The sequence below is a fragment of the Sarcophilus harrisii genome, chromosome 2, assembly GCF_902635505.1.
Source record: "Sarcophilus harrisii chromosome 2, mSarHar1.11, whole genome shotgun sequence".
NCBI lineage: Eukaryota > Metazoa > Chordata > Mammalia > Dasyuromorphia > Dasyuridae > Sarcophilus > Sarcophilus harrisii.
In genome coordinates, this window is record NC_045427.1 from 36,721,932 (window position 1) to 36,747,572 (window position 25,641).

At 53.1% G+C, this 25,641-nt stretch overlaps 1 protein-coding gene across 1 annotated transcript; it reads left to right on the forward strand.

The window, feature by feature from the left end:
• MMP15 (matrix metallopeptidase 15) lies at positions 1-24,879 on the forward strand. The gene is made up of 8 exons (XM_031949929.1): positions 1-175; positions 17,660-17,808; positions 18,701-18,823; positions 19,475-19,782; positions 20,141-20,302; positions 20,863-21,113; positions 22,235-22,373; positions 24,708-24,879. The coding sequence occupies exons 1-8, from the start codon at positions 20-22 to the stop codon at positions 24,860-24,862; spliced, it is 1,443 nt and encodes a 480-aa protein (XP_031805789.1). The 5' UTR covers positions 1-19; the 3' UTR covers positions 24,863-24,879.
• Positions 24,880-25,641: the final 762 nt, after the last annotated feature.

Consider the following 25,641-nt stretch of genomic DNA (forward strand, 5'->3'; position numbering starts at 1 on the left):
CCCAGCCAGCACCGCGAGCATGAGCGGCGGTAGCGGGGCCGGGCGGGGCGAGCCCCGGAGGCCGGGCTGGGCCGGGACCCTCCTGGGCACCGGGGAGCTGCTGCTGCTGCTGTTCGTGTGGCTGGGCCCCCTGAGCTGCCACGGGGTGGCCGGGGACAACGAAGTCAACGCCGAGGTCAGTAAGCACGCTCCCCCTTGGGGCGCTCGCCCCTGCAGCCTCCCCATCCGTTTCCTCCTCCCTTCGCTTTGATTGTCTTCTTAGCTAAACTTTGCATCCTGCTCACCCCCCACCGCTCTTCCCTTGCTTAATAAATGTTTGGATTGGGTTGAATCGCCCGGCCTTGGGGGAGGGGAGGCCCCCCTCCCTGCCCAGAGGTAGCAGCTTTCTCTGGGTGGCGGCCGGACCCCTCCGGCTCTACCCGTTTAGCCCGGCCCGGCCCGGCCAGCAGGGTCTCCGCTAGAGAAGGGGCTGAGGGAAATCCACTCGTCCTCCCCTCTCCATTATGTGGGCCGTTCTAGCCTCCGGGATTAACCTTCAGGGCTGGGCATCCACCTCACCCTCTCTGTGCCCCCTTTCCTAGTAGCCGGCAGCCAGTCTGTGCTGCCTCCCTGCTGAAAAGGCCAAGTGCCCTGTACTCTCCTGGCTGGGGAGGAGGCCGGGCTCAGCCGAGTCGAGGAGCCGGATGGCGGGGCTGCTCTGGGGGGCACTGGGGCTAGGGTGGGCCAGGCGAGCAGGGTCTGGTGTAGGTTCTCCCCGAAGGCCCTCCCTCCGCAGCACGGGGCTAGGCACCTGGAGTCTGCAGGAAAGAACCACAGGGGTGGCAAGGGGAACTAGTGGGGGAGGACAGGGGCTAGGTAGCCTCCCAAGGCGAGGGCTAAAGGAAGCCCATGGGCGGGAGAATCCCAGGGCCCCTCAAAGCCGGGGGCTCCAAGCTCCCAAGGATTTCCTGCACGCTTGGGGGAGCTGGGGGGGGCATGCCGAAGCCCTCACAACCCTGCCTGTAGGCCCAAGGCATGGGCCGGGGGCAGAGCCCCTTCTGCAGGTGGCATTTGCCAGTGCGAGCGCTGCCCTAAGCAGGCGCACGTCCTCCTTGAAAGGACTCCTCCCTCAGAGCTGGGGAATAGACCCATTCATCGACCAAGTGAAATGTAGGCAAAACTCGGCTCAGACTGGCAAGGCACTTGGTAAAAATGTGAGCTATTGTGCAGTTCAGACGTTTGAAAGAGCCTGATGTAGTGTGGCCAAGGAGAGTAAGTCATGCTCTCCCTGCCTTCAAGGAGCTGAAAGTCTCGCTTCCCTTCCCATCAGGCTACATTGTAGCCACACTGGCCGGCTGTCATTTCCCAGCGCTACATCTTTGCAGACTTTCCCTTGTATTTGATATTCACCCCTCCCTTTTTGTAACCAACCATCCCCAGCTACCTTCAGTGCTTAGGCCCGGTGCTGGTTCCGTCCCACCCTGATTTGCCCCTCGCCATTTATTCTCTCTTTCCTCAAGGAGCAGGATTAGCCACTTGTTTCTATGGCTCCCCTCCCCCCAAATATAAAGGCTTTAAAGATGGGGACTAGCTTTTATTTGGTGGTATCTTCTGACCTAGCATAGAACTTCCCTGTAATAGGAACATAAATGTTTGGGTTAAAGGGGAGCCCTTGAATGTCAGGTTTTTTAACCACGTAGGCAAAGGAGGGTGTCTGATAAAGCAGAGAGAAGGCAAGCGCCTACCTGCGCTTCAGACCGGGCTGGCAGCAGCCGTGCACGTCCCCGCCAGAGCTGGGATGGGCTGGGGCCGGACACTAGGGGCTTTCAGGCAGAAATAGGCCTTCACCTCCATTTGGCCCCGGCCGTGGGAGGCCCGGCCAGAACTCCATGTAGGGCTCCAATTAGGAGCAGGGAGGCCCGAGCCAAGGCCTGCTGCTCCTCACGGGCCTGCCCGAAATCTTCCTCTAGCCTGGGGCCGATCTCTGACCGTTTATGTAGCCCTCTCTCCTGCCCTCCCGAGCTCCCTCCCTTACTGTGGCCGCAATAAGAACAGACTCCCCAGTGGAAAACATCGCCGCCACCCCCTGTCCGCTCTAGCAAGCCCGGGGCGGGCACGGGAGAAGCCTTCAAGATTTAGGAAGACCAAGAGACAAAAAAGGGAGGAATCTGGACGGTGTTCAGTGGCCGACTGTCCAGATGCTGCTTTTTAGAAAGGCTCTGGGTCTCCCTTCCCGACAGAGAAACTGAATCTGAACCAGAGAGGGCAGGCAGATTCAGGAGGGCAGGGTCGGTCCCCGGGGCCGGGTGTCTGGGTCTCACCACCCCAGGCTGGGGCAGGTGGGGAAAGGCCCTTCCTTTGCTCTTCCCCTTGCCCATTGATAGCCTCCCGCCAGGTCCCTGGAGAAAAGCCCAGTCTGGGGGTTTGGAGCTCAGGCCTGGGAACTGTTTCTATTTTCAGCCTCACACAGGGCGCTCCCTTCATTCCCTTCCCTGCCTAACTTCCCGTAGTTCCCCTTCGCCCGCTTCTCTGCCGCCCCAGAGATTTTTCCGATCGAAGCCAGCTGGTTCCTGACCTATTTTAATAAACTCCTCTGGGGAAGGGCAGGGAATTCCTCCTAAGCTCCAGTTACACTTGAGAGCCAGCTGAGGCTGGGGGGGGGGGGGGGGAGGGGGAAGAGGAGACAGCCCCCCAGTGTGTGTGTGTGTGTGTGTTCTCTGGTCATGGTAACGCAGGCCGGAGAGAGCCTGGCTCGCGCTAAGCGGCGGACACTGCGGGGATTCATTACAGGCTGTACCCGGATCCTGTTATCTGAGGGCCGGTGAGGATAATGGCTGGGAGGAGGCTCCCTCTCCCTGTCATGGCCTGCTGGAAAAAAGTGCAGGGTGGGGGTCAGGAGCCAGGGTTGGATTTCGTCTCCGCCTCCTGCTGCCTCCGGGGCCTCGAGCTCACTGGGTCTCATTGTCCTAATCTGAAAGAATGAGGGTTGTGGATCCCATCTTCACTCGGCTAGTGTGGCCTTAGCCGCCTTCTGGACGCTGGAGAAGGAGCATCTGCTTCCCTGGGCTTGTGCTCAAGTCAGGAAACAAGACACGGACCAGGGACATGTGGGGGTCACCCATGGGCAGCTCGGAGCAGCTGGGCCTGCAAACAGGGGAGACCCCAAGTCACAGCTGACTGCAGACACTAACCACCGGGAAAGCAGTTTCCCCATCTGTAGAATGGGGATAAAAAGATCACCCACCTTCTGTAACCATTATGAGGACAAAATGAGACAACACTGTAAAGTGCTTAGTGTACCTGCCGATAGTAGGCACTGTTCTCTTTGTAATTATTATTACCAGAGGCTCCTTTTTGACCATTGGATGCCCTTCCCACTGCCCCTTTTCTTTCTCTCAACACTAACCCTCTAATCTCACTCCCAGTTACTACTGCTTTCCCTCCCCTTTGAGAGTCCTTTCCATTGACTCTCTATATGTTTCCCTCCTACCTCTAGGGTAGGGGGAAGAAAGAAAGAAGCATTTATTAAGTGCCTACTGTGTGTTAGATTTTACATAAATATCGTGTGCTAGATTTTACAAAAATATCATTTTATTTGACATTTCTATAACAAATCTGGGAAGTAGGAAAATCCCCGTTTACAGTTGAGGAAACTGAGGAAAACAAAGTTTAAATGACTTGCTTGGGATCACACAAGGCGGAAACATATGAGGCTGATTTGGAATCTGGGTCTTCCTGCCTTCAGACGTAGAGTTCGCTCTCCACTGTCCAGCTTGGCTTCCGCAGCTCAAGGCTTTGCCCTTCTGTGTCCCCGGTTCTTGGCCCAGTGCCCGACACATAGTGTGCCCTTAATCAGTGCTTGCTTACTGACTCACTGGCATCGTGTCACGTTTTACAGCCGTTCCCCTATGTACTTTCCTGAGAGAAGCCGGGTCCCTGGCTGGTCTTTCCCTCTCTGATGGCAGCGTCCAGTAGGCCCTGCCTTCCCCTGGGTCACCGGGAGGAGGATGGGTAACTGACTGGCTGCCTTCCTTTCCCCAAGCGAGGGAACCTCTGGGCGGAGAGCGTCCAGCCTGGGGGGCCAGAACAGCAGCTGGATTTCTGAGAGTGGTCAGGAGCAGTTACTGATTGAGCTCTCCCAGGGCACAGCCTCCAGGATACCCCGATGTACGGCATGGACGTAGTTCCATAGCAACCATCCTGCTCCTGGAGTTGATCAACAAACATGGATTGAGTAGTTCCGATGTGCCGGGATGCTGACTTATGGACTGGGCCCCCAGTTACAGAGGTTGCTCTCAACGAGCTTGTATTCTGTTGTGGAGAGATGAGACCTGGGGGATTAGGTACCAACATCGCTATTCGATATTATTGAGCATCAAGCAACACGTTTCCCCTTCCTGGGCTTCGTCCACAAAAAAATGAAGAGACTGGACTCATCCAGGCGGAGAGGTAAATGTGACTCTCGCCAACCAAGATGGAAAGGAGGGAGAATCACCCCCGCACAGTGTCCTTCGGTGCCTCCATCAATGACAGGATCTTGGGTGTGGGGGCTAGAGATCAGGCCAGCCAGCAGGAAAGCGTAAACCATGGGATTTCCATGACCCAAGATGGAGAAGATTTCCATTCCCAGAGCCAGAGAGCTTTAAAGAGCAAGGGCTCCCTTCCTTCCTCCCTCACCTGCCCTGGTGTGTTTAATCCTTTCCCTTACTCCCTAGAATACAATCTTTCCTGGCCATCCTCCCAACCACTTCAAGGGGGAGGCTGGGGGAAGGGGGAAGTCACCCCAAAGGACCCTGGAAGATTCGATACCTCCTCTGTTGAGCTAATGCTGCCCATACCTCCTTGCCCTCCCGGGAGGAAATAATAAACATATGCTTCACTGAACAAGAAGAACAGACCAAATCACGGGAGTTCCGTGGAGAGCTAAGAAGGGACCTTTTCTTTAGTGAGGCGGCTGAGTGGTCGGGACAAATCCGGCCCGAGGAAGCCCAGCACGCTCCCTCCGGGGCGGTGCTCCCAGACCCGGGGATCCCTCAGCAGGCTAACTGAAGGCTCAGAGGCTGAGTTCATACAGAGGCTGGGAGAAGGGACAGCTGGTCTCTCGATTCTAGCCCTCCTCGTTAAGGGCTTTGGTCCAGGCAGCTCACTTTGCTTTTTGGCAAAGGCTTCCTGGGGTGACTTAAGCCTCTCGTGGTTTTTTCTGCCAAACCAAATATTTCCTCCGGCCCCCAGAGGGAGAGAAAGGCCCATTCCTTTTGGTTGCCCCCCACCCCGCAGGCCCCCAACCCCCAGCCAGCCTCAGATCAGCAGCCTCCGCCGGTGCCGCCCACTGGGACTGCCCTTCCATGCGTCTCTGGGTGGGGAGCCAAGATAGCAGAAACATGAGCACCCTCACCCACCCTCGGTTTACTCACCCCAATAGTCTTGGGAGAGTAAGCGACCTTTGAAACCAGATAACCCCACTAAGCAACGGGCAGGTTCTGTTTGCTTTACTTCTGGTTTTGGCTGCAAATGTAACCAGGCCTCCGAGCGTGGGGCTGGCTTTTTAAAAAGACAAAAATGACTTGGAATAGGTGAGAAAAGGCCGCCAGAGCTGAACGTCCCACAGCATGCCCCAGTGGCCCCGATAACCCCACAGCAAACCCCAGTGGAGCAGTACTTGGGCTTATCTCATCTGGCCCACCTCTTTAAGGCCCTCGGGCCCTTCTTGCCTCTCATTCCCCTCCCTCCAAGGGCGGGATGAGGGCCACTGGCCAGAGATCTCCCCACCTGCCCTGCCAGAGGATGCTCTAGGGAGGTGAGCTTCAGGAGGAAAGTCCGCACCTGAATTTTGTTTTTCTGAAGTCCGTGTATAAACAGTGCTGCTGACTTGGAAGCTTGGGAGCGGGCAGGACTCATTCCTGAACACCAGTGGGAGATGCTGTCATTCTGACAGAACCTGTCTCACCCCATAACATGGTACCTGACACTTATTGGGCTCGGAATAAATGTTTATCTCATTGTGGAGCCCAGAATCCTCAGTGTTCCTCCCTGGCCACTACACAGCACGGAATAGTGGGGTGAGGGAGGCCCCCACATTTGGAGTTGTGGACTTATTGCCTTCTTGCAGCTCCCTAAGTCTTGGTTTCTTCCTCTGTAAAATGAGATTAGATCAGATCATGTCTCAGGAGTCTTCTCTGCGAATCCTGTGATCTTATTCCTCGGGCCCTTGCTGCCCGTCATCCATCTGCCTCTCGTGCACAGCTGAGCTACGTCACACGCTGTCAGTTGGGCCCCTGGGTCAGTGGCTGCTGGCGCAAAGAACTCTGGGGTACAAACCACTAACAGATGGTCCTGCATCAGTCTGGTGGGGCGTCTCCACTTTGGGGGCCATTCAGCATCATCATCCTGCTCCAGACAGGGGAAGCTGTCTATACTAGAGCAGAAATGTATTAAAACAGTGGTCTGATGGAGATCTGGCAATCGATCTGTCTGCCTTTCTGTTCAGATTTCCATCTAGTGTTCCAAAGGGAGGTCTGGAACATACACTCCTCCCCCGACTAAGGCATCTGAGAATGGCCCGGGGGCAACGACCAAGAGAAAATCCACTATTTCCTTATCGATAAATCTTATAAATAAATGTGAGTGAAACATAAGTCTCTCAGGGCAGGAGCTGCATCACTTTTTATTTGTCATACCAGTGCTTCAAATGGTATCTGGAATGTAGTAGCAATATAATGCTTATTAATACCCATAAAGAAATTTGAAGTCTTTTGGACCAAAGAGCAGAAGACCAAGGTTCAACCTCCAAGCTTATTTAGAACAATACTTATTAATATCCATAAAGAAATTTGAAATCTTTTGTACCAAGAGCAGACCAAGGTTCAACCTCCAAGCTTATTTAGAACAATACATATTAATATCCATAAAGAAATTCGAAATCTTTTGTACCAAAGAGCAGAAAACCAAGGTTCAATCTCCAAGTTATTTAGAACAATGGTTATTAATATCCATAAAGAAATTCGAAATCTTTTGTACCAAAGAGCAGAAAACCAAGGTTCAACCTCCAAGCTTATTTAGAACAATGCTTATTAATATCCATAAAGAAATTTGAAATCTTTTGTACCAAGAGCAGAAGACCAAGGTTTAACTTCCAAGCTTATTTAGAACAATACATATTAATATCCATAAAGAAATTCAAAGTCTTTTGGACCAAAGAGCAGAAGACCAAGGTTCAGCCTCCAAGCTGATTAATGTATGATCCCCATGGGTATTTCATCTTAGCCTTGTACCCCAAAGTAGATATATTTAAAAATTTTCCTACAGAGAGCCATCCTGGAACTCATCCTTCTGCTTTAGACATTGTTCCGATCTAAAGCTGGGCTAAGAATGTACCAGCTGGTCTATCCAAGCTTTGGAAATAGAGAAAGGTATTGAGGCTTCCCTTAAGACCATCGATGAGCTTACTTGTCTTTTCTTGGAAGGGCATCAAGTGCAAGGAAAGATTTCATTCAGCAGATGGGGATCAGAGTGGGAACAAGGAACACCTAATCTAAAAAATGAGTCAAATGGAGACTGGGAGGGCAGGCAGGAGCCAGAGTAAATGCCAGGGCAAGGAGATATGAGACAATGGGCAATCATGGAAGGCTTCCGAGCAAAAGAGTGACAGCTTCTGGATCAGACCAAGGTCTTCAGAATATTTCTGTGAGAAGTCTATGGAGTTTGAGTGGAAGAAAGAAGAGCTGAAAACAGAAACAAATTAGGAGATGAATACCATAAATCAAGCAAGAGGCAATTAGAGCAGTGTTTTCTATGTGAGTGGACAGAAGGGAAGCAGTAAGAACTTCTGGGCCAATGATGAATGTGATGGGTGAGAGAAAAGTCAAGAACCAAGGTCACAAAATATGAGTGACCAGGAAGTAAAAAGTATAGGGAGGGTGCAGGCTTAATGGGCAAGATAAGGAGTCCCAGCGGGATACCTGAGAGATATCTACTAGTTCTTTGTGCATTTGCCCCTCCAGATGGCTCAAGCTGGGACTTGTGGTTGGCTTATTAGAACTTTTATTCAATCAGCAAGCATTCTGAGTATCCACTATGTGTGAGTCCCTGGGCTGAGTGCCAGGAATACAAAAGCAAAGAATGAAACCATCCTTTTTTCAGAGAGCTTACATTCTGAGGAGATTTTATTTATGTGTGTGTGAGTGTGTACATAAAGTCATTGTATATATACATACACATACACTGTGTATGTGTAACTACATAGAATAAATACAGGATAGTTTGAAAAGGAAGGCAATCATAGTCAGGGGGATCAAGAAGGGTTTCATGAGAATCGCACATTTTTAACCTATATCAGGCTGCTTGCTGTCTTGGGGAGGAGAGAAAGAAAAATTTGAAACACAAGGTTTTGCAGAAGCTAATGTTGAAAACTATTTTTGCATGTATTTCGAAGAATGAAATACTGTTCCATTTTTTTTTAAAGAAAGGGAGAAAGGAAGGAAGGAAAAAGGGAAGGAAGGAAGGAAAGAGGGAAGGAAGGAGGGAGGGAAGGAAGGAAGGAAAGAAAGAAGGAAGGAAAGCTTCATGGAGAAGGGACATTTTGAAGCAAGTGAAGGATTCTGTGAGGTACGAGTAAATAAAGAAGAGCTTGGGACATTGCCTGTGCAAAGGCACGGAGGTAGGAGATGGAGTGGTGAGTGTAAGGAACAGAGGGAGAAAGCCTCCACTGACCATCCCAGAATTTGGGAAGGGGAATGATATGAACGTGGCTAGAAAGATTAGTTGGGACCAGATTATGATGTTTTAGAGCTCAAACAAAAGAGCTTCTATGTTATCCTAGAGGCAATAGGGATCAACAAAAATTGAGTAGGGCAGTGATGTAGATCATTTTGGCTGGTGTGGGGAGGATGGCTTGGGGTGGTGAGGGAACTGAGGGAAGAAGGCCAATTAGGAGGCCATTGCAGTACTCTAGGAGAGAGGTAATGAGGGCAAGAATCAAGATGGAAGTTGAGAAAATGAAAAGAGGAGGGAATATGTGAGAGAGATTATGGAGGGAGAGACAGCAAGATTTGGCAGCTGATTGGGTCCATGGTATGGAAGCAGATGAGCATCCGGGGATGAGGTTGAGATCACAGAACTGGGATACCACAAGACTCGTGCCTTGACAGAAATACTGATGTTTGGGAGAGGGGAGAACCCACAGGGCAAACTGAGTTGTTTTGCACCTGTTGGTTTTCTCTGGGACCTTGCATTTGGAAGTCCACTTGACAACTAGTGGAGGAGAACGGGAGCTTAGGAGACAAGGGCTAGGTGGGAAGGTAGTGATCACTAAGGCAACGGGCAGTGACTAGCCTTGGGATCAGAGCTTCCAAGCCAAAGAGTGAGAAAGAACAGTTAGAATGACCAAGAGAGAATGAGAGCCTTTAGGGCAGGGGAATGAAGTGTCGAATGAAGGCCAAGAAAGGATCGCTTGTCCCTTTGGAAAAGCTGTTTCAAGGGAGAAGTGAGATTGGAAACTAGATTGAAAAGAGTAAGTGGGAAAGAAGTGGAGGCAAGGATGATGAACAGCTTTTTCTAGATATTTGACAGAGGAAGAAGAGGGATAGTAGAAGAACTTAAAGAAAGGCTTTGAGGGAGAGGGGGTTGTTTTTAGGAAGGGCCGGGGATAGGTTTGAAGTCAGTAGGAAAGGAATCATTATTTTGAGAGATATTGAGGAAGGGAATGAAGAATATTCTGCTGAAAAGATTGGAGGGCTTGGAACTAAAAGGAAATGACTTCACCAGAGAAAAGAAGGAAAGTAGGCAGAGCCAGAGGGAAGGAAGGGAGAGAGAAGGAAAGAAGCAAGCTTATGAAGCACTTACTGTATGCTAGGCACTGTGCTAAGTGCTTCACAGATAGTAGGGGATGGTGCTGTTTGAGGCTCATAGTGAATGGTCTACATTTTTCAGTAAACAGTCTAAAGTCCTCATCAGGAAAATTAGAGGAAGGAGGGAAAAGTATGAGAGAAAAAGAATGAATTAAGGAGGAATAAAATAAGTTGCCTTGCAGCAGAGAGAGCCCAGTTGAGGTTTGATGCCATTTTGAATGTTTGTGACTCTTTCTAGTTCTGTTCCTTCATGGGATGCCCTCGGTAGATCTGAGTCTCTTTGTTCCTCACACCCCCAGTATTTCTCCCATCTTCTTCCCTCTTCAGTTATTCAGTTCTGTCTGACTTTTCATGATCCCATTTGAGGTTTTTTTGGCAGAGACCCTAAAGTGGTTTGCTATTTCCTTGTCCAACTCATTTTACAGAGGAGGAAACTGAGGCAGACAGGATTAAGTGACTTGCCCAGGACCGCACAACTAGGAAGTATCCGAGGAGGCTTTGGACCCGGCACTCGTGAAGTATGTGCCATGTAGCCGCTCTCCATGACCTACTGGCCAAAGTGAACCCTTCCCCAAACTAGTTCCCGTTTCTCCTTATCTCACGTAACTCCCCTTCCTGTTCCACAGCTCGGCTCTCCCTCCTTCCCTACATCCCCCAAGGCTTCTGGTGGCCCAAAGCGCGCTCTCTTCCTCCTTATTTCCCAGAATCTTCCCCAGCTCAGGTGGCGCCTCCAGGAGAACGTAAAACCCAGGGGAGTGGGAACGCTTGCATTTTTATCATTTCATGCCCAGTCCCAAGCAGCGCCTTGCCCATGATACGCCCTTAAAAGCTTTAGTTTAATTGATGAGTCAAACGATCATAAAAGATATCTCCGCGGTAGGAAGTGCTAACAGCCAGGGGAAGGGACGGAAGCTGGGCCGGAGCCAGGGCGATCGATGGGAGGGCCACGTGCCCGACAACGTCGGAGGGAGCGTCACGGCTCCGAGTGAGTCAGTGTGGGGCCCGGGGCCCAGGACGCCGCTGGGGCTCGGGCGGCACTCTCGGAAGCTCCGGGTGCCTGATGCCCCAGTGGCCGGAGTTCGCTCCCTCAGACCCCGCTTCCTCAGACCCAGCTTTTGTCCCTGGGCTCCTCAGTCAGCGGAGGAAGGGGGCCCTTCCAGGCCCTCAGGACCCCAGGACTGACTTGTCAGCCTACACCTGGGGTCTGAGACAGGCAGAGGCCTTCCTGTCAGCGGCTTCCCCAGGTGGGGGTGAAAAACAAACATGGGCAGGGTGTTTGAGAGGAGGCCGGGTTGCCGCAGATGGCAACCTGTGGCAGGCCGGAGCCCTCGTGATCCCTGGCTGGCGGCCAGCGCAGAAACTGGGCAGACAGATGGCTCGGGCCCCTCCCGGGCCCGCAGGCCTGGCCTGGAGAAGGCTGGAAAGCTTCCTCCTCCAGTCCCAGGCCCTGGCTGCTGGGGGGCAGCCCACTGGGCCTTGGCTCCAGGGTGGGCAGTGTAAGTCGTCAGGGGACAGCGTCTCCCCCAGACCCAGGTCCCTTCGCATCCCGCCCCCCACGCTTTTCTCCCCCCTCCCACTCAGACCTCAGCTGGCCTGGAAGCTCTGACTCCCGGGGCCTCTGCTGGCCCAGCGGGATGTAGGGGACAGAGACCACGTGGGGGAATTTGGAGGGGCAGCCTTCTCCCATCCCCCATCCCTGCTCCCAGAAAGGGTCTTCCTGACTCAGGAAAGGCTGATAAGCCTGGCCAGCCAGACCACCCCCACCTCGGCCTGCAGCATGGGGGGCCAGCTCGGGCTCAGAGCATCCTTATCAGTGGCCAGGCCGGGCTCCCTGGGCAGAGCGAGTGCTCATTGTCTCACAGGAACAATGAAGCCCTGGAGCCTCAGCCGCCTGCGAGTGCTCTGCCAGCTGGGAGGGGGAGGGAGGCCGCCTCCTGGATGTGGATTATCGATCTGGTGTCTGTCTGCCCAGACATCCCCTCCCCAGTGCGCGCGGCAGCAGCCCCCTCCTCCTCTCCCAGAGCCGCAGCCCAGACAGATAGGACAGTTCCCGCCAGACCGGGCCCGTGTCCCGGGCCCTGCCACAAAGGGGCCCTCCCCAGCTGGCCCTCCCAGGGCCGGGGGAGGAAGGGGAAGGCCAGGAGCTGGGGGCTTCTTCCTCAGAGCTCGTGGGCTCGGCCCCAAGAGCTGGGGCTCCCTTAGAGCTTTAGTACGGAACGACTCCACATTACATTTGTTTCCATCAGATTGTAGGCTTCTTGAGGGCAGGAGAGGGGGGTCCTTGCCTTTCCCAGAGCACCTCTGAGAGTGACCAGACACCCCAACTTCCTCTCCAGCAGCCCATTGGGGATACAGGGATGGGGAATCCTGGTTCTTTCCCTTCCCCCCGTGTGGCTTCGGGCACGTCCCTGAGCCGTAATGTAGCATTTGGGGTGAAAGAAACACGGGGGCCACAGATGCTTCCTTCACCCCCTCTGTCCAGGGAGGAAGTTGGCCCGGGGAGCTCTGACGTCTGTCCCTATAGCAGAACATCTCCATCTCCCTCAGGAGGAAACTGAGAGTGGGGTGAGGGGAGCTCCCCGGGAGCCAGGAGTCCCTTCCAGAGCTGCCGGGTCTGTGAGTGCCGGCGCATACTTGTTGAGTGGACCATCAGCCTCGAGTGGAAGGATGCTGACATCAGGGAAACAACAAGCATTTATTAAGCCCCTACTGTATGTCCGGGCCTGTGTCTAGCATTCGACTTACAAAGAACGAAACAGCTCCTGTTGCCCTCCTGATGTTGCCATAATTGATTCAGGAGGGGGATCTGCACCCCTGCCCTTCCCTGGAGGAGGGTTCTCCCCCAGGCTCTGCTGGGACTGGCTCCAGAGCCTCCCAGCAGTTGGAAGCCGCCACCTTGGTCTTTCCTGGGCAGTGGAGGGGGGCGGGGGGGAATGGGCTCTGCCCTTCCTCCCCCTACTCATGTGGTGGGCAGATCGTCAGCAAGCACCAAGCTCTATCAATGAGATGAGTCTATTTTAAGCCAGTCTGCCAGCCTTGCTGATGGGGGGAGCCTGGAGAGCAGGCCCCTCGCTCCCTCCTAAGCACGGCCCCCTCTCTGATTGCCACTGGAGCCCATTTGCATGATCTCAGAAAGTTCATTATGGAGCCTCCTGAAGAGACTCTGGGAGGAAGGGAGAAGGAGCCCTTCCAGAGGCTGCAGCTGATGCCCAAGCACCTGGCATCTGGCCACCAGAGAGCAAATGGGAAGGCAGAGCCAAGCCCCGTCCGGCAGCTCTCTTCTCACAGTCTCCGCATCTGCGGTCAGAAACGGGCTCCTCCCTGCTTTATTTCCGTGCTCTCCTCTGGGGGTCCCCCAGTTCACGTCCTCCTTCCTTTCCCACTCTCCTGGTACCTTAATGCCGTGCTCTCCTCTGGGGGTAATTGCTGGGGAGGGGGAGACGACCCCATTTCCTCTGACTCAGGAGGGGATGTTTTATCGTTTGACCTCTTCCTTGACCCTGCTCCTCCCCCTTGCCTTTCTGAGACCATTAACCCCATCGATTCCCGGGCTAGGAGGCAGCCATTCATGGAGGGAGAAACTGGAGAGCTCTGGAATCTGGCCCAGCTCTGCCACTGACCGAGCTCTGTAATCTCGGGTCTGCCCTTTCACCCTGGGAGGAACAAAGGGGCTAAGCTAGAAGGGCCATCCAGCTGTGGGACATTCCCCCCTTACTCCCCCCCATTCTGAACTCTCTGAAAACTGCCCTTCTCTGCTCTAATCCCCAGGAGATCCTGTCCAGACCAAAAGTTCTGTTTTTGTTGTTTTTCTGAGGCGATTGGGATTAAATGACTTGTCCAGGTCACATAGCTTGGAAGTATTACATCTGAGACTGGATTTGAACTCAGGTCCAGGGCCCATGCTTTATCCAGAGTTCTTTTTTTTTTTTTAAAGTAGCTCTTTATTTTTTCCAAATCTACGCAAAAATAGTTTTCAACATTCACTTTGCGAAACCTTATGTTCCAGTTTTTTCCCTCTCTCGCCCTGACCCCTTCCTTTCCACCATAGGCTAAACATGTTCTTACAGAACAATAACATTCCCTAACATTCATGTACCACACTTATTCAGCCATTCCCCAACTGATGGGCATCCACTCACTTTCCAGTTCCTAGCCACTATAAACATTTTTGCACATTTTTCCCTCTTTTATGATTTTTGGGGATATAGGCCCAGTAGAGATCAAAGCGTATGTAGTTTGATAGCCTTCCTATCCTACTTCCAAATCGCTCTCCAGAATGCTTGGATCAGTTCACAACTCTCCCAACAATGCAATAGTGTCGTAGTTTTCCCACATCCCCTCCAACATTTATCATTGTCTTTTCCTGTCATCTTAGTCTGAGAGGCGTGAAGGGAAACCTCAGTGTCGTATTTCTCTAATCGATAGTAATTTAGACTATTTTTCATATGACTAGAAATGGTTTTAAAATTGTGCATCTTCTCTGACCATTTATCAATTGAAGAATGGCTTGTATTCTTACAAGTTGGAGTCCGTTCTCTATATATTTAGAAATGAGGCTTTATCAGAAACGCTAGTTGTAAAAACTTTCCCCAGCTTTCCGCAGCCCCTCCAATCTGTTTGGTGATCTGTGGCGAGCGATCTTTGCGTTCCTCTTGCAGTGGTTTTGGAGCAGCACAAACTGCTCATATTCAACAACAAACTAAACCAACAAATCTGTATGTTCCACCCACCCACCACTTTCTCCCTCCTCCAGTTTCCACATTCCCTGAAACATGGCAGTATCAAAATTAGGCTAATTAATAACCCGGCAATGACTTCTGAGTGTTCAAGTGATAGGAAGAGTCGATCGATGTGGCAAATTTCATTGTTGCTTTACTTTGAGAATGTGCACCACCCTCAGCAAACAAGAGCCATCAGCATGGAGGCCAGACCCTCCATCAGCTAAAAGGTTATACCTCACGGAAGGCTCATGAGAGTTAGCTTTTTTTTTTGTTAGCAATAAAGCATTTTTTAAATTAATGTACAGTTTTCTTACATACAATACATGCATTTTGGACAATAATACACATGTAGTGCACACTTAATAGCCTTATAGTTCAGTGTAAGCATAACTTTTCTATGCACTGGAAAATCGAATGATTCATGAAATTCCCTTTATGGCAATGTTTGCTTTAGTGGTGGCCTGGGTACTCCTTTATGTATAAGCAAGAGATGTACAGGACTGTTACAGCTGGATCTCAGAGCACAGAAGGCGTTGTAACCAGGACCAGAACGGTGGGCAGGGGATGGAGAGCAAGACCACCTCAGCCACCACTGGGCCGACCCCTTTCCCCTACCAGCTCAGGGGACTCCCCTCCCTTATACTTGACACTCCTCTGGCTTGGGGGCCTTCCTCTCTGATGGATCATCAGAGGTCATCTATCTGTCCGTCCCTCCAAGGAGGCCGTTAGCCAATCACTACAGCTGGTACGTGATCTGGTCTAAATGGAAACAGTGGGGTTTCTCTGCCTGTGAAGGATGGGTCTGGGGTCAGGGATACCTAAGTTCAATGGGCCCTCAGACACTAATCTCTGTCTGCCTCGTGAGATGATTTTATAAAGCGCTTAACAGAGCTTTTATTTTTATATTACTTTATTATTATATATTATATTATTAATAATTTACTATTTTATTATATAACAGAGCACCTGGCAAATAGTCAGTGCTTAATAAAGGCTCATTTTCCTCCCAGCCCCCTCCTTTTGTACACTGGCAGACTGAGACCCTTATTGATTAGGATGCCTTTCCAAGGACGCAGGAGCCAGGAGCACAGCCGAGATGCAAACCCACCCTTAGGTACCGCATCCCCTCAAACCCTCAGGCTCCTTGCTGGGAACCCGGCTTAATTGGCTTAATCATCCCCCTCCCCCGCTTGTTCTGAAAACCTTCCCAATCAGCGGCAGCCCTCTGCTAATGAAATAACCAATGCAGATGAGACGTGCCCTCTGCCAGGGGGCCTCCTGGGGAGCCGCTCCGGCTGCCAATCAGGCCCCTCCCCCTCTGTCTGCTCTCTGCATTTCTCCCTGACATCCCTCCCCCCCACCCTCCACCCCCCATGACTCCTTTTTTCTTGGGCTAAATTGGATGAAAGAGGCTGGCTCTCTGTGGCTCAAAGCTGGCTCTGGAGCCCTGAAGACCCGGATTCAGATCTCACCTCAGATATTAGGAGGATGTGTGTGAAGAGAGAGAACATGGTTAAATGACTCTAAAGTCAGTTTCCTCATCTGAGAAATGGGAGTAATAACACCACCTACTCACAAGGTTGTGATGAAGATCAGAAGGTGCATTCTGGGCACTTAATGCATTCTCTAAGTGCTAGTTTTTATCCTCATTATTACTATTATTCTTATCTCCGTTGTTGCCTACTTCATAGTTAGTATAAGGCTCAAATGAAATGAGATTTGTTAAGGGCTTTGCAAGAAACCCCAAGTTGTATTACTTGTTTTTTCAGCAGAGCCGGGGGGAGAGTCCTTGGGGGCCACTACAAGCCTGGAAGTCCAGACCTTCCTCTGGCTGGGCCGGGCCCGGGGACACCAGCCCGTCCCTCCTTCTGTAAGGGCCCACCATGCTTGGCCCTGAGGCAGCCCAGGTGCTCTGGGGTCTGCGTCCCTGCAATTTAGCTCCTTCCCCTGCTCTTGTCGTCAGCCCCCAGCCCCAAGAACCAGTGCAGCATATGGAGACTGGGCCTGAGTAAGAATAACCTGATTCCGCGTTCTGGCTCAGACACTGTTAACCTCCGGTCTTCCTCCATTTCCTCACCTATAAAATGGGGACAACAGTAGCCCCTTCCTCCCAGGAAGGTGGGCAAGGTCCAACTGAATGGGAAAAGGGAAAAGCACACCTGCCCTTCCAGCATCGCCGGTGGCTGTGGGTCACGTTGCTGTGTCTTGTTGCCCATGTTGCTGTGTCTTGTTGCCCGGCCAGGCTTTTGCTCGCCCAACTGCCCCTTGGCAGCTGCCTGGGTCCTCTTCCCTGGCCCGGGCCCTCCTCCCCAGCCCAGGTCCTCCTCCTTGGGCCCTCCTCCTCGGGCTCTTCTCCCCAGCCTGGGCCCTCCTGCCCAGGCCCTCCTCCCTTAGGCCCTCCTCCCTGGCCCGGGCCCAGCTCAGCAGAGCTATGCTGTGGCCTGGCTGCCAGCCGAGACCTGGCCTACCCTCCCTGATCCAGCTGTGGGAGAAGCTGAGGAAAGTGTTTGGGGAGCCGGAGGGGACGTCCCTGACAAGGCAGAGGGGAACTTGGTCCCTGCGCTGGCTCTGCTTTAACTGCGGGGGGCATCAGGTATAGGCCTTGGGGGGGTTTGCCCCCTCCCCTTTTGCTGGAGCCCAGAGCCCCAGACCCTGGACATCCTTGCGTTCTCAAGCACCGGGACATCACTGTGAGGGAGGCTGGGCAAGGTCACCCGCCCCACTTTCCCCTCCTGAGCCACCTGGGTCCAGAGGCCAGATATAGGTCAGGACATGGCCCTGGAGGCAAGGGAGACCATGGCCTTTAGCAGGGCTCAGAAGGTCCCCCGGAAGGGACCCAAGGACCAAGTCCCCCTTCTTACACACAGCCCGACCCCTTAATCTCAGAGGGCTGCTGGGCCTTTGCTTTGGCTCCTCCCACCCTGGGTCAGATTCCCCCAATGGCCTGTGCCTGCCCACGAGTGTCCCTGGGAGCCGCAAGAGTGATGCGGGCTGGGTGGGCAGCAAGGTCCCCTGCTGCCCATCCTGAGGTGGGGGTTGGGCGAGGGGCGCTCTCTGGCACCGCGACGTTGCCCTTCCATCTCTGACCGGCCTGGCCCTTGGCTTTTCCCACAGAACTGGCTGCGCTTCTATGGCTACCTGCCCCAACCCAGCCGCCAGATGTCCACCATGAGGTCCGCCCAGATCCTAGCGTCGGCCATCTCCGAGATGCAACGCTTCTACGGGATCACCGTCACGGGCGTGCTGGACGAGGAGACCAAAACGTAAGTCCTCCCTGCCAGACGCCGTCCCTCCTCCTCCTCGGGATGGTGGGCAGCCCTGGCTCCTCATCCCCAAAGCATGACAGCCTTCCACCCGACCCCACCCGCTCCCTCTGCCCTTCACTGTGATTCTCGGCAGACCCACGATAAGCGCAGCAGTGGCCAGTGCCTCCCTGGGGGGGAGGATTCTCAGGGTCCCTCTGGGACCCCCATTGTTGGTACCTGGTCCGTCTACACCATATCCCCCTAGTCAGGCGGGCATTGAACAAATCTGAACCAACTGCTGGCAAATGCATGACCCAGGTGTGAAATATCTGGGACACAGCCTAAAGAAAAGGCCAGAGCCCTGCCTTCATGGAACTTAGAGTCTGATTCGGAAAATAGTCTTGTTAAAAATTCATAATTGACAAAACAGCTAAACAATAAGTGTTGAACAAATCTGAACGAGCTGCTGGCAAATGTGTGGCCCGTTTATATATAAAAATATAAACTATTTGGCGCACAGTATAAAGGAAGGACCCAAGCCCTGCCCTCAGGGAACTTACGGTCTGATTGGGGACATGGGAGTGGGTGAGTGGGGGACACAACAGAGACACCCAAATAATAACAGGGAGGGGATGAGACGGGTGGGGAAAGATGCGGGTGGCTCTTGGCACACGGGATGCACAGATGAGGAGCAGGTTATGTGTTGGTAAACTAGAAGCCAGACGTCCAAGGCTTTCAGAGCCCGTGGGAGGAGGCAGAGAGACCCTACAGTGTGGAGGGTGATAAGGATATTAATATAATGATTAATAAAAATACTAGTAAGAGATGGTGAGAAAATTAGCCCAATGGAATAGCAGGAGGAGGCGGGGGGTGGCCTGGGCCCTTTCCCAGGTTGCTGGATTCTCTGCAGGTGGATGAAGCGGCCTCGCTGTGGGGTGCCAGACCAGTTTGGGGTGCGGGTGAAAGCCAACATGCGGCGGAAACGTTACGCTCTCACCGGGAGGAAATGGAACAGCCACCACCTGACCTTCAGGTAGCTTCCTGGCCCCGTCCTGTGGCCCTCACATCTGAGTCAGTCCGGCCTGAATCTGGCCCCTAGCTTCTCCTGTGTAGGGGACGTTTATCCCTATTCTCCCCAAGAAGTTCCGGCCAGAGTTGACCAGGGCCTTGGGATTCATGGATTAACATGATTGGGGGCCTTCCCCCAAGCACCAGGGCCTAGAGCACGAAGCTGAAACCCTGGAAATAGAAGGTGGAATGGGAGAAGAGCTAGACCATAGACTCATAGAGCATAGACTCATTGCTCCCTCCCCAGCCTGGCGGGGCCCCTGAGGTAGATTGTGCCTGGGGCAGATTGACAAAAGAACCCGAGTTCAAATCTCAGCTCTGTGTGTCTTGGAGCACTTTATTAACCCCCTTTCCCCTCAGTTTGCTCATCTTTAAAAGGAGAGGATTAGGCCCCTCCAGCTGTAATTTCCCGTATTTAGTGTTCCCCTCCTCCCTGGGATTCTAGCCCCCCAAAAGAAACAGGGTTCCAGAAAAGAACTAGGTTTGAGTCTGCCTGAGGGAAGCCAGCCAAGAACCTCTTCCCTCCAAGCCTCCCCCTGCAGTGGTTGCCCATCAGGCCATGGGAAGGGGGATCCCGACACGGGCCCCTCCTCCCCACCGTCTCCCTCATCCCTAGCATCCAGAACTACACAGAGAAGCTGGGCTGGTACAACTCCCTGGAGGCCGTCCGGCTGGCCTTCCGAGTGTGGGAGCAGGCCACGCCCCTGGTCTTCCAGGAGATCCCCTACGAGGACATCCGGACCCGGCGGCAGAAGGAGGCCGACATCATGGTGCTCTTTGCCTCCGGTTTCCATGGCGACAGCTCCCCCTTCGACGGCGTGGGGGGCTTTCTGGCCCACGCTTACTTCCCCGGGCCCGGCATGGGCGGAGACACCCATTTTGATGCTGATGAGCCCTGGACCTTCTCCAACACTGACCTACACGGTGAGACCCGTGGCCGGGGAAGGAGAAGAGGCTGGGGAGCAGCGTGGATGGTCCCCATCGCCTAGTGGGGAGGCGGCTGCTGTGAGGGTCACCTCCAAAAGCACAGTTCTTTTTGACCCCCTTCATTTCTCCTCATGTTCCTTCTGACAAGTCACTTTTCTGTCTGTAATCTCATCTTATCCTCCGACCGTCCCCCAAAAGGGACAGCGAGACAAGGATCCATCTTCCCTTTGACAGAAGGGAAACCGAGCCCTTATTGGTGACATAGCTTCCCTAAGGAAGTAGATCTGGAGCTCAGGGACCTGGAACTTCCCCTAAGCCTGTGATTACAAGCAGGGCTCTCCCTCCCTTTACCCAGGAAACAACCTCTTCCTGGTGGCTGTGCATGAGCTGGGCCATGCCCTGGGGCTGGAGCACTCCAACAACCCCAGCGCCATCATGGCACCCTTCTACCAGTGGATGGACACGGACAACTTCCAGCTGCCCGAAGATGACCTCAGGGGCATCCAGAAGCTCTATGGTGAGTTGGGGGGCTAAAATGGGAGGTAAAATCCCTTCCTCATCCCTTGGTCTGTGTTTCACTGTTTATTTCTAGTGTAAAGTGAATTTGTTTCTCCCGGGCCCAAGCACGTCCTGCTTTCCCCTTAGATTATGAGCTACCCTAAAGTAAAGACCACGTCTGTCTTCGTTCCCCTCTCCCCAGGGCGTTTGTCTTCAGGTCCCGAGCTAATTCCCTGACTTTAGGGTCATCTTGAGCGGGGTCCAGCTCATTGTACAGAGACCATTGAGGCCCGAGGGAAGAAAAGATTGGCCCTCTGATTCCCAGTGCATGGGGTCTCTGCTGTGGGAAAGTCACCGCCCCCCTTCTCAGACACCCCAGATCAAGGCTCATTGAGAAGACTCCTCATGGTTCTCATGAGAAAATGGGTTCATGGAGGTTAAATGACCTGCCAGGTTCAGGTGGCTGATAAATAGTAGAGCCAGGTCTTCCAAGTCCAGTCCATCCCACAAAACTGTCCCTGGGCATCGGGGTGGTACTTGTTTCACATCCCTCCTTTGACCCCTCCCCTCATTTTCTAGGTACTCCAGACGGCCAGCCTCAGCCGACCCGGCCCCTTCCTACCGTCCCACCCCGACGCCCAGGCCGGCCTGACCACCGGCCACCCAGACCGCCGCCGCCGCCTCCGGGGGGGAAGCCAGACCAACCCCCCAAACCAGGGCCTCCTAGCCAGCCACGAGCCACAGAGAGACCGGACCAGTACGGCCCCAACATCTGTGACGGCAACTTTGACACTGTGGCCATGCTGAGAGGGGAAATGTTTGTGTTCAAGGTGAAGAGCCCCTTCTTCAAGCTCCCCCTCCTTGTGGTCCTTTCCTTCGCTCATCTGGATGTATGGGCGCTGTATCCCCTAAAAATGATCACTGGTGTCCCGCTAACACGGGAGTGTCCAACTGAAGCCCTTTGTGAGGGGGCCAGAGCAAGACTCTCTCTCTGAGGGTAGGGCCTGACCCTCAGCAAGGGAGAAGACCCCAGTCTTCTAAGACCAGGGATGGGGAAAGGAAGGAAGATGCAAGACACAGAGCAGGATGTTGATGCTCTTAGAACTGTCCATGACCTTAGAAATCACCGTTCGTTTCTGTTAGAAAATTCAGTCATTTTTCTGGGTCTGGGTACATCCCACCTCCTCAGGAGGAGGGAGCTGCCTCGGTGTTTATGGTCGGCTGCCAGCCAAGCTCACTTAATCCCCTGACCATATAGACTCCAGGGTCAGTTACAGGACCATGAAAGACATGTGTGGCCCTTTAGTGCAGCCCTCTCTTTTGTAGAAGGAACCAAGAGGGGAAGGAAATCTGTCTGGTCTCTGAAGGGTTAAAGAGAGCAAGGTCAGATTTGTACCTGAGGAAAATTATTAGCACACAGTGAAGTGTTTAAAATGTTTTTTTTTAATTCTAGTCATCCTTCTTGTCAGGACTCCCTCTGCTCATCTCTCTTAAGCCTGACTTAAAGCTTCCTCCCCTTTTCTTCTTATCACGCTCTACTTCTCCCTCTGCTCTCCCCTCCCCTTTCTTCCTCTCACTTCTCTCTCTGTTCTCCCTCCCCTTTCTTCCTCCTTTTCACTCATTTCTTCCTCTGCTGTCCCCTCCCCATTCTTCCTTTTCACTTTTCTCTGTTCTCACTTTCCCCTCACCTTCTCCTCTCCAGATAGAAAGTCTCTTTCTCCTTCCACGTGACTCATATGCTCTGTGGATCCAGTTTGTCCCAAAAGCCTTTTCCCAGTCTCATTTTATCTGATTCCTCTGGGAAGCCGGCCAAAGGGGACCCCAAGGCAGGGCCCAGACCCACAGAGATATTCCTGCCACTTTCACAGCCCCCTGCCCTCCTGAGGCCCCCCCCTTAACCTGGAGGTCCTGGGGCTGGGCTGTGGGGGTCACAGTCTGCTCTCCCCACTAGGGCCGCTGGTTCTGGAGGGTCCGGCACAACCGGGTGCTGGACAACTACCCCATGCCCATCGGGCACTTCTGGCGGGGGCTGCCCAGCGACATCAGTGCTGCCTACGAGCGTCAGGATGGGCGTTTTGTGTTCTTCAAAGGTGAGCGGGACGGCCCAGGTTGGCGGCCAGGGGACGGACCTTTTCCCCAGGCTAAGGTGTCTGTGTCAGTCCTCAAGCAGGAAGGGGAGGGGAGGGGGCCGGGCCGGACCGGCTGCTGGCTTTGAGTCAGCCTGGCTCCTGAGAGTCCCTCCTCATGTTTTCCCCATTATGGGCTAGATGAGGTCATCTCCATCTGTAAATGTAAAGGGAGACAAAGAGAGGAGCCAGACTTGGAAGGGGGAGGAAGGGAAGGCTTCTGACCTGGGGCACTGAGGGGGACTGGGCAGGAGAAAGCCCAGATCTCTCCTGTTCTTCCCTGCCCCATCCCTGGATGAGCCGCTATAGAGATACTCAGATGGAATGCCAGCCTCTCTGCTCACCAGGCTAGGTGGAATATAGTGTGGCCCCCCTGCCTGGGGAGACCCGAACCCAAGGCCATCCAGAGCAGACCCCGTTCTCTTTCTACCAGCCTCTCCACCTTTTCCTCCATTTCCCCAATTGTCCCTCTGACCAATCAGTCAATCAACAACCATTTATTAAGCACTTTCATTGAGCCAGACATTATGTGAAACATCAGGGATACCAAAAAAATGGAGAGAGCCTGCCCGTAAGGAGCTTACGTTCTAATAACTCAGCATGTCTGAGATGTCTCCATAGTAGAATGAAGCAAATCTCTGGGGAAAGCCGTTGAGGAGGGAGGTCTGAAAAGTCCCCCAGAAGAAGTAGTGCTTAAGCTGTCCTAAGGGAAGCCCAGAGTCTCCAAAGGGAAGGTGGGGAGGGAGTACTCCAAAAATGGCAGACATCCAAGGCGAAGGGACTGTATGTAAATCAACATGCTGAGCCTGTGGGGGAAAGTCGTGTGTTCAGTAATTGGGAAGCGGGGATGACTCCAAGTTGGGAAGAGTTTCTGTTGGCTCCCGGGTCTTGAGGAGTCACTGGAGTCTCCCGAGTATGGCTATGACATTTGCAGACCTGAGCCGCAGGAAATTAGTTTTGGCAACTGAGGAGGATGGTTGGAGAGAGGGGAAGAGGCCAGTTAGAAGGCTGTGGGTGACAGTATGGCGGTCATGGAGCATAGAGAAAGGGTGATATGTCAGAGATGGCATCCAGGGATAAGAACAAGATTCGGACATGTGGCTGTTGGGTATGTGCCGTGGGCCGGAGAGAAATTGGGGATGACTCTGGTTGCAGACCTAGGATATGGTGGGGATGTCACCCTTGATGGCAATAGGGAAGTTTGGACAATGATTGGGCTAAGAGAAAAAATCGTCAGCTCTCGCAGATGGGTTGTTGAATTTGAGATTCCCAGAAGATACCCCATTTGAAACGGCCAAGAAATAATTGGTAATATGGGAACGGAGCTCCAGAAAGAGACTAGGATTGGAGAAAATTGATCATAAAGATGATTATTGAACCCACGGGAACTGAGGAGATCATCAAGTGAGAGAGTCTATCCTGCTTTTACCAGCCACTGTGTTCTTCCTTTGGGCCAAAATATATATATATATATATATATTTTAATATACACACGTGAAAGCTGTACCAACACCCCTTCCAACATGTATCCCCTTGAATTTTAGGTTAGGGAAGACTTGAGTCTTCCCTGACCCTTCCTGCTCCCTCACCCCTCATATCCCACCTGTTGACAAGTACATTCTGTTTCCCTCAGAAGAAATAAAAGATGATAGGTCTAGAGCTGGAAGGAATCTCAGAAATGTCATGTTACAGATGGGGAAACTGAGTCCCAGAGTGACTTGGCTAAAGTCATGTAGGCAGTAAGAACCCAGGATTTGAGAGCACCACTTCCCATCCCTCTGGACCCCACTGTTCTTCTAACTCCTCCATCCTTGCCATTTATGGGACCCTGTCCTGCATCAGGATCTCGTCCCCTTTTGCCTGGACCCCCAACAGTCTGTCTGGACTTCCTTCCTCTGCCAAATCCGTCTTCCTGTAGGACCAGCCTGCCCGGATCACTCTAGAATCTCGAGCATCACCTTATTATCATTGTTACTACTACTATTATCATCCTTTTCAAGGATAAAACTACGGGCTTCTCCACTGATCTTCTCACACTTATTTCATGTTACCCCATGACACACACTCCGTGTTCAAGCCAAACCAGCCCCTTTGCCCTTATAGGAAAAGTCAGCTTCCCGTCTCCAGCCTCCAAGCTTTTGCACACGCTCAGCTCTCACCCCCTTCCTGGCGCGGCTTCCCTGGCTTTTTCAGAGTCCCCTTGGGGGCTACCTTCTGAGGGGAGGAGGGAGACTCCCCGGCCTCTGCCCTAACTCACCACAAGGCACTGTGGCTCATGCCCCTGCCCTTCCCCCCCAGGGGACCGGTACTGGCTCTTCCGGGAAGCCAACCTGGAGTCCGGCTACCCCCAGCCTCTCACAAGCTACGGGCTGGGCATCCCCTACGACCGCATTGACACGGCCATTTGGTGGGAGCCCACAGGACACACCTTTTTCTTCCAGGAGGACAGGTGAGTGAGCAGTCCCCCAGAGGCTGGGTTACCTTCAGAGGGGAGGGGAGGAGGCTCTGGCCTCCAGCTAGTGGTCGGTCAGAGCCGGGGAAAGGGTCAGAGCCGGGGAAAGGGACGGAGCCTCTGAGCCCTCCGACATCTGCTCCTTCAGGAGCCTTTCAGGGTTCCGTGTTAATCTCAACTCTGACCTCCTCCAACCCATGTGGGATCTTAAGTCCCTAATGGAGGTGGGGGGTGGGGGGCCGGGAAGGAGAGGCAGCTCGGCTTCAGCAGAATTCCAGAAGTGTTCCCTTATTGAGGGGTGTCTGCTCAGTAAGGGGGCTGGTCTTCCTTTACAAGATCTGGGGCTCCACATATGCTCAATTATTCAATGGGTAATATGCCCTCCAGAGGCTCTAGGGATATCTGAGAGCAACTGATGACCAACATGACCTTCGCCATCAGGCTCCCTTGCCCTGACTTTATGCACTTTGTCCCGACTGGCAGGGAGTCTGGAAGCAAAGAGAGAAGATCTGGAAGTGGGGAATGGGGGATATGGGGGAGAGGTCTCCCCACCCAAGCTCTGGCTCTCCGCCTACAAGGTGGCCATCTGTGCCCTCCTGCACCTGTGTCCAGCCTTGGGGAGCGGCTAGCTGCTGGGCTCTCCCCCTTGTCTCCCCCAGCTCTGGCTGCATTTGAAAGGAGTTGGGCTAGAGGGGCAGCCTGTGGAAGTATCCTTGCCTGAAAACCCAACCCAAACCAGGCAACAGAACCACAAACAATCCACCCTAGTCTGTTAATAAC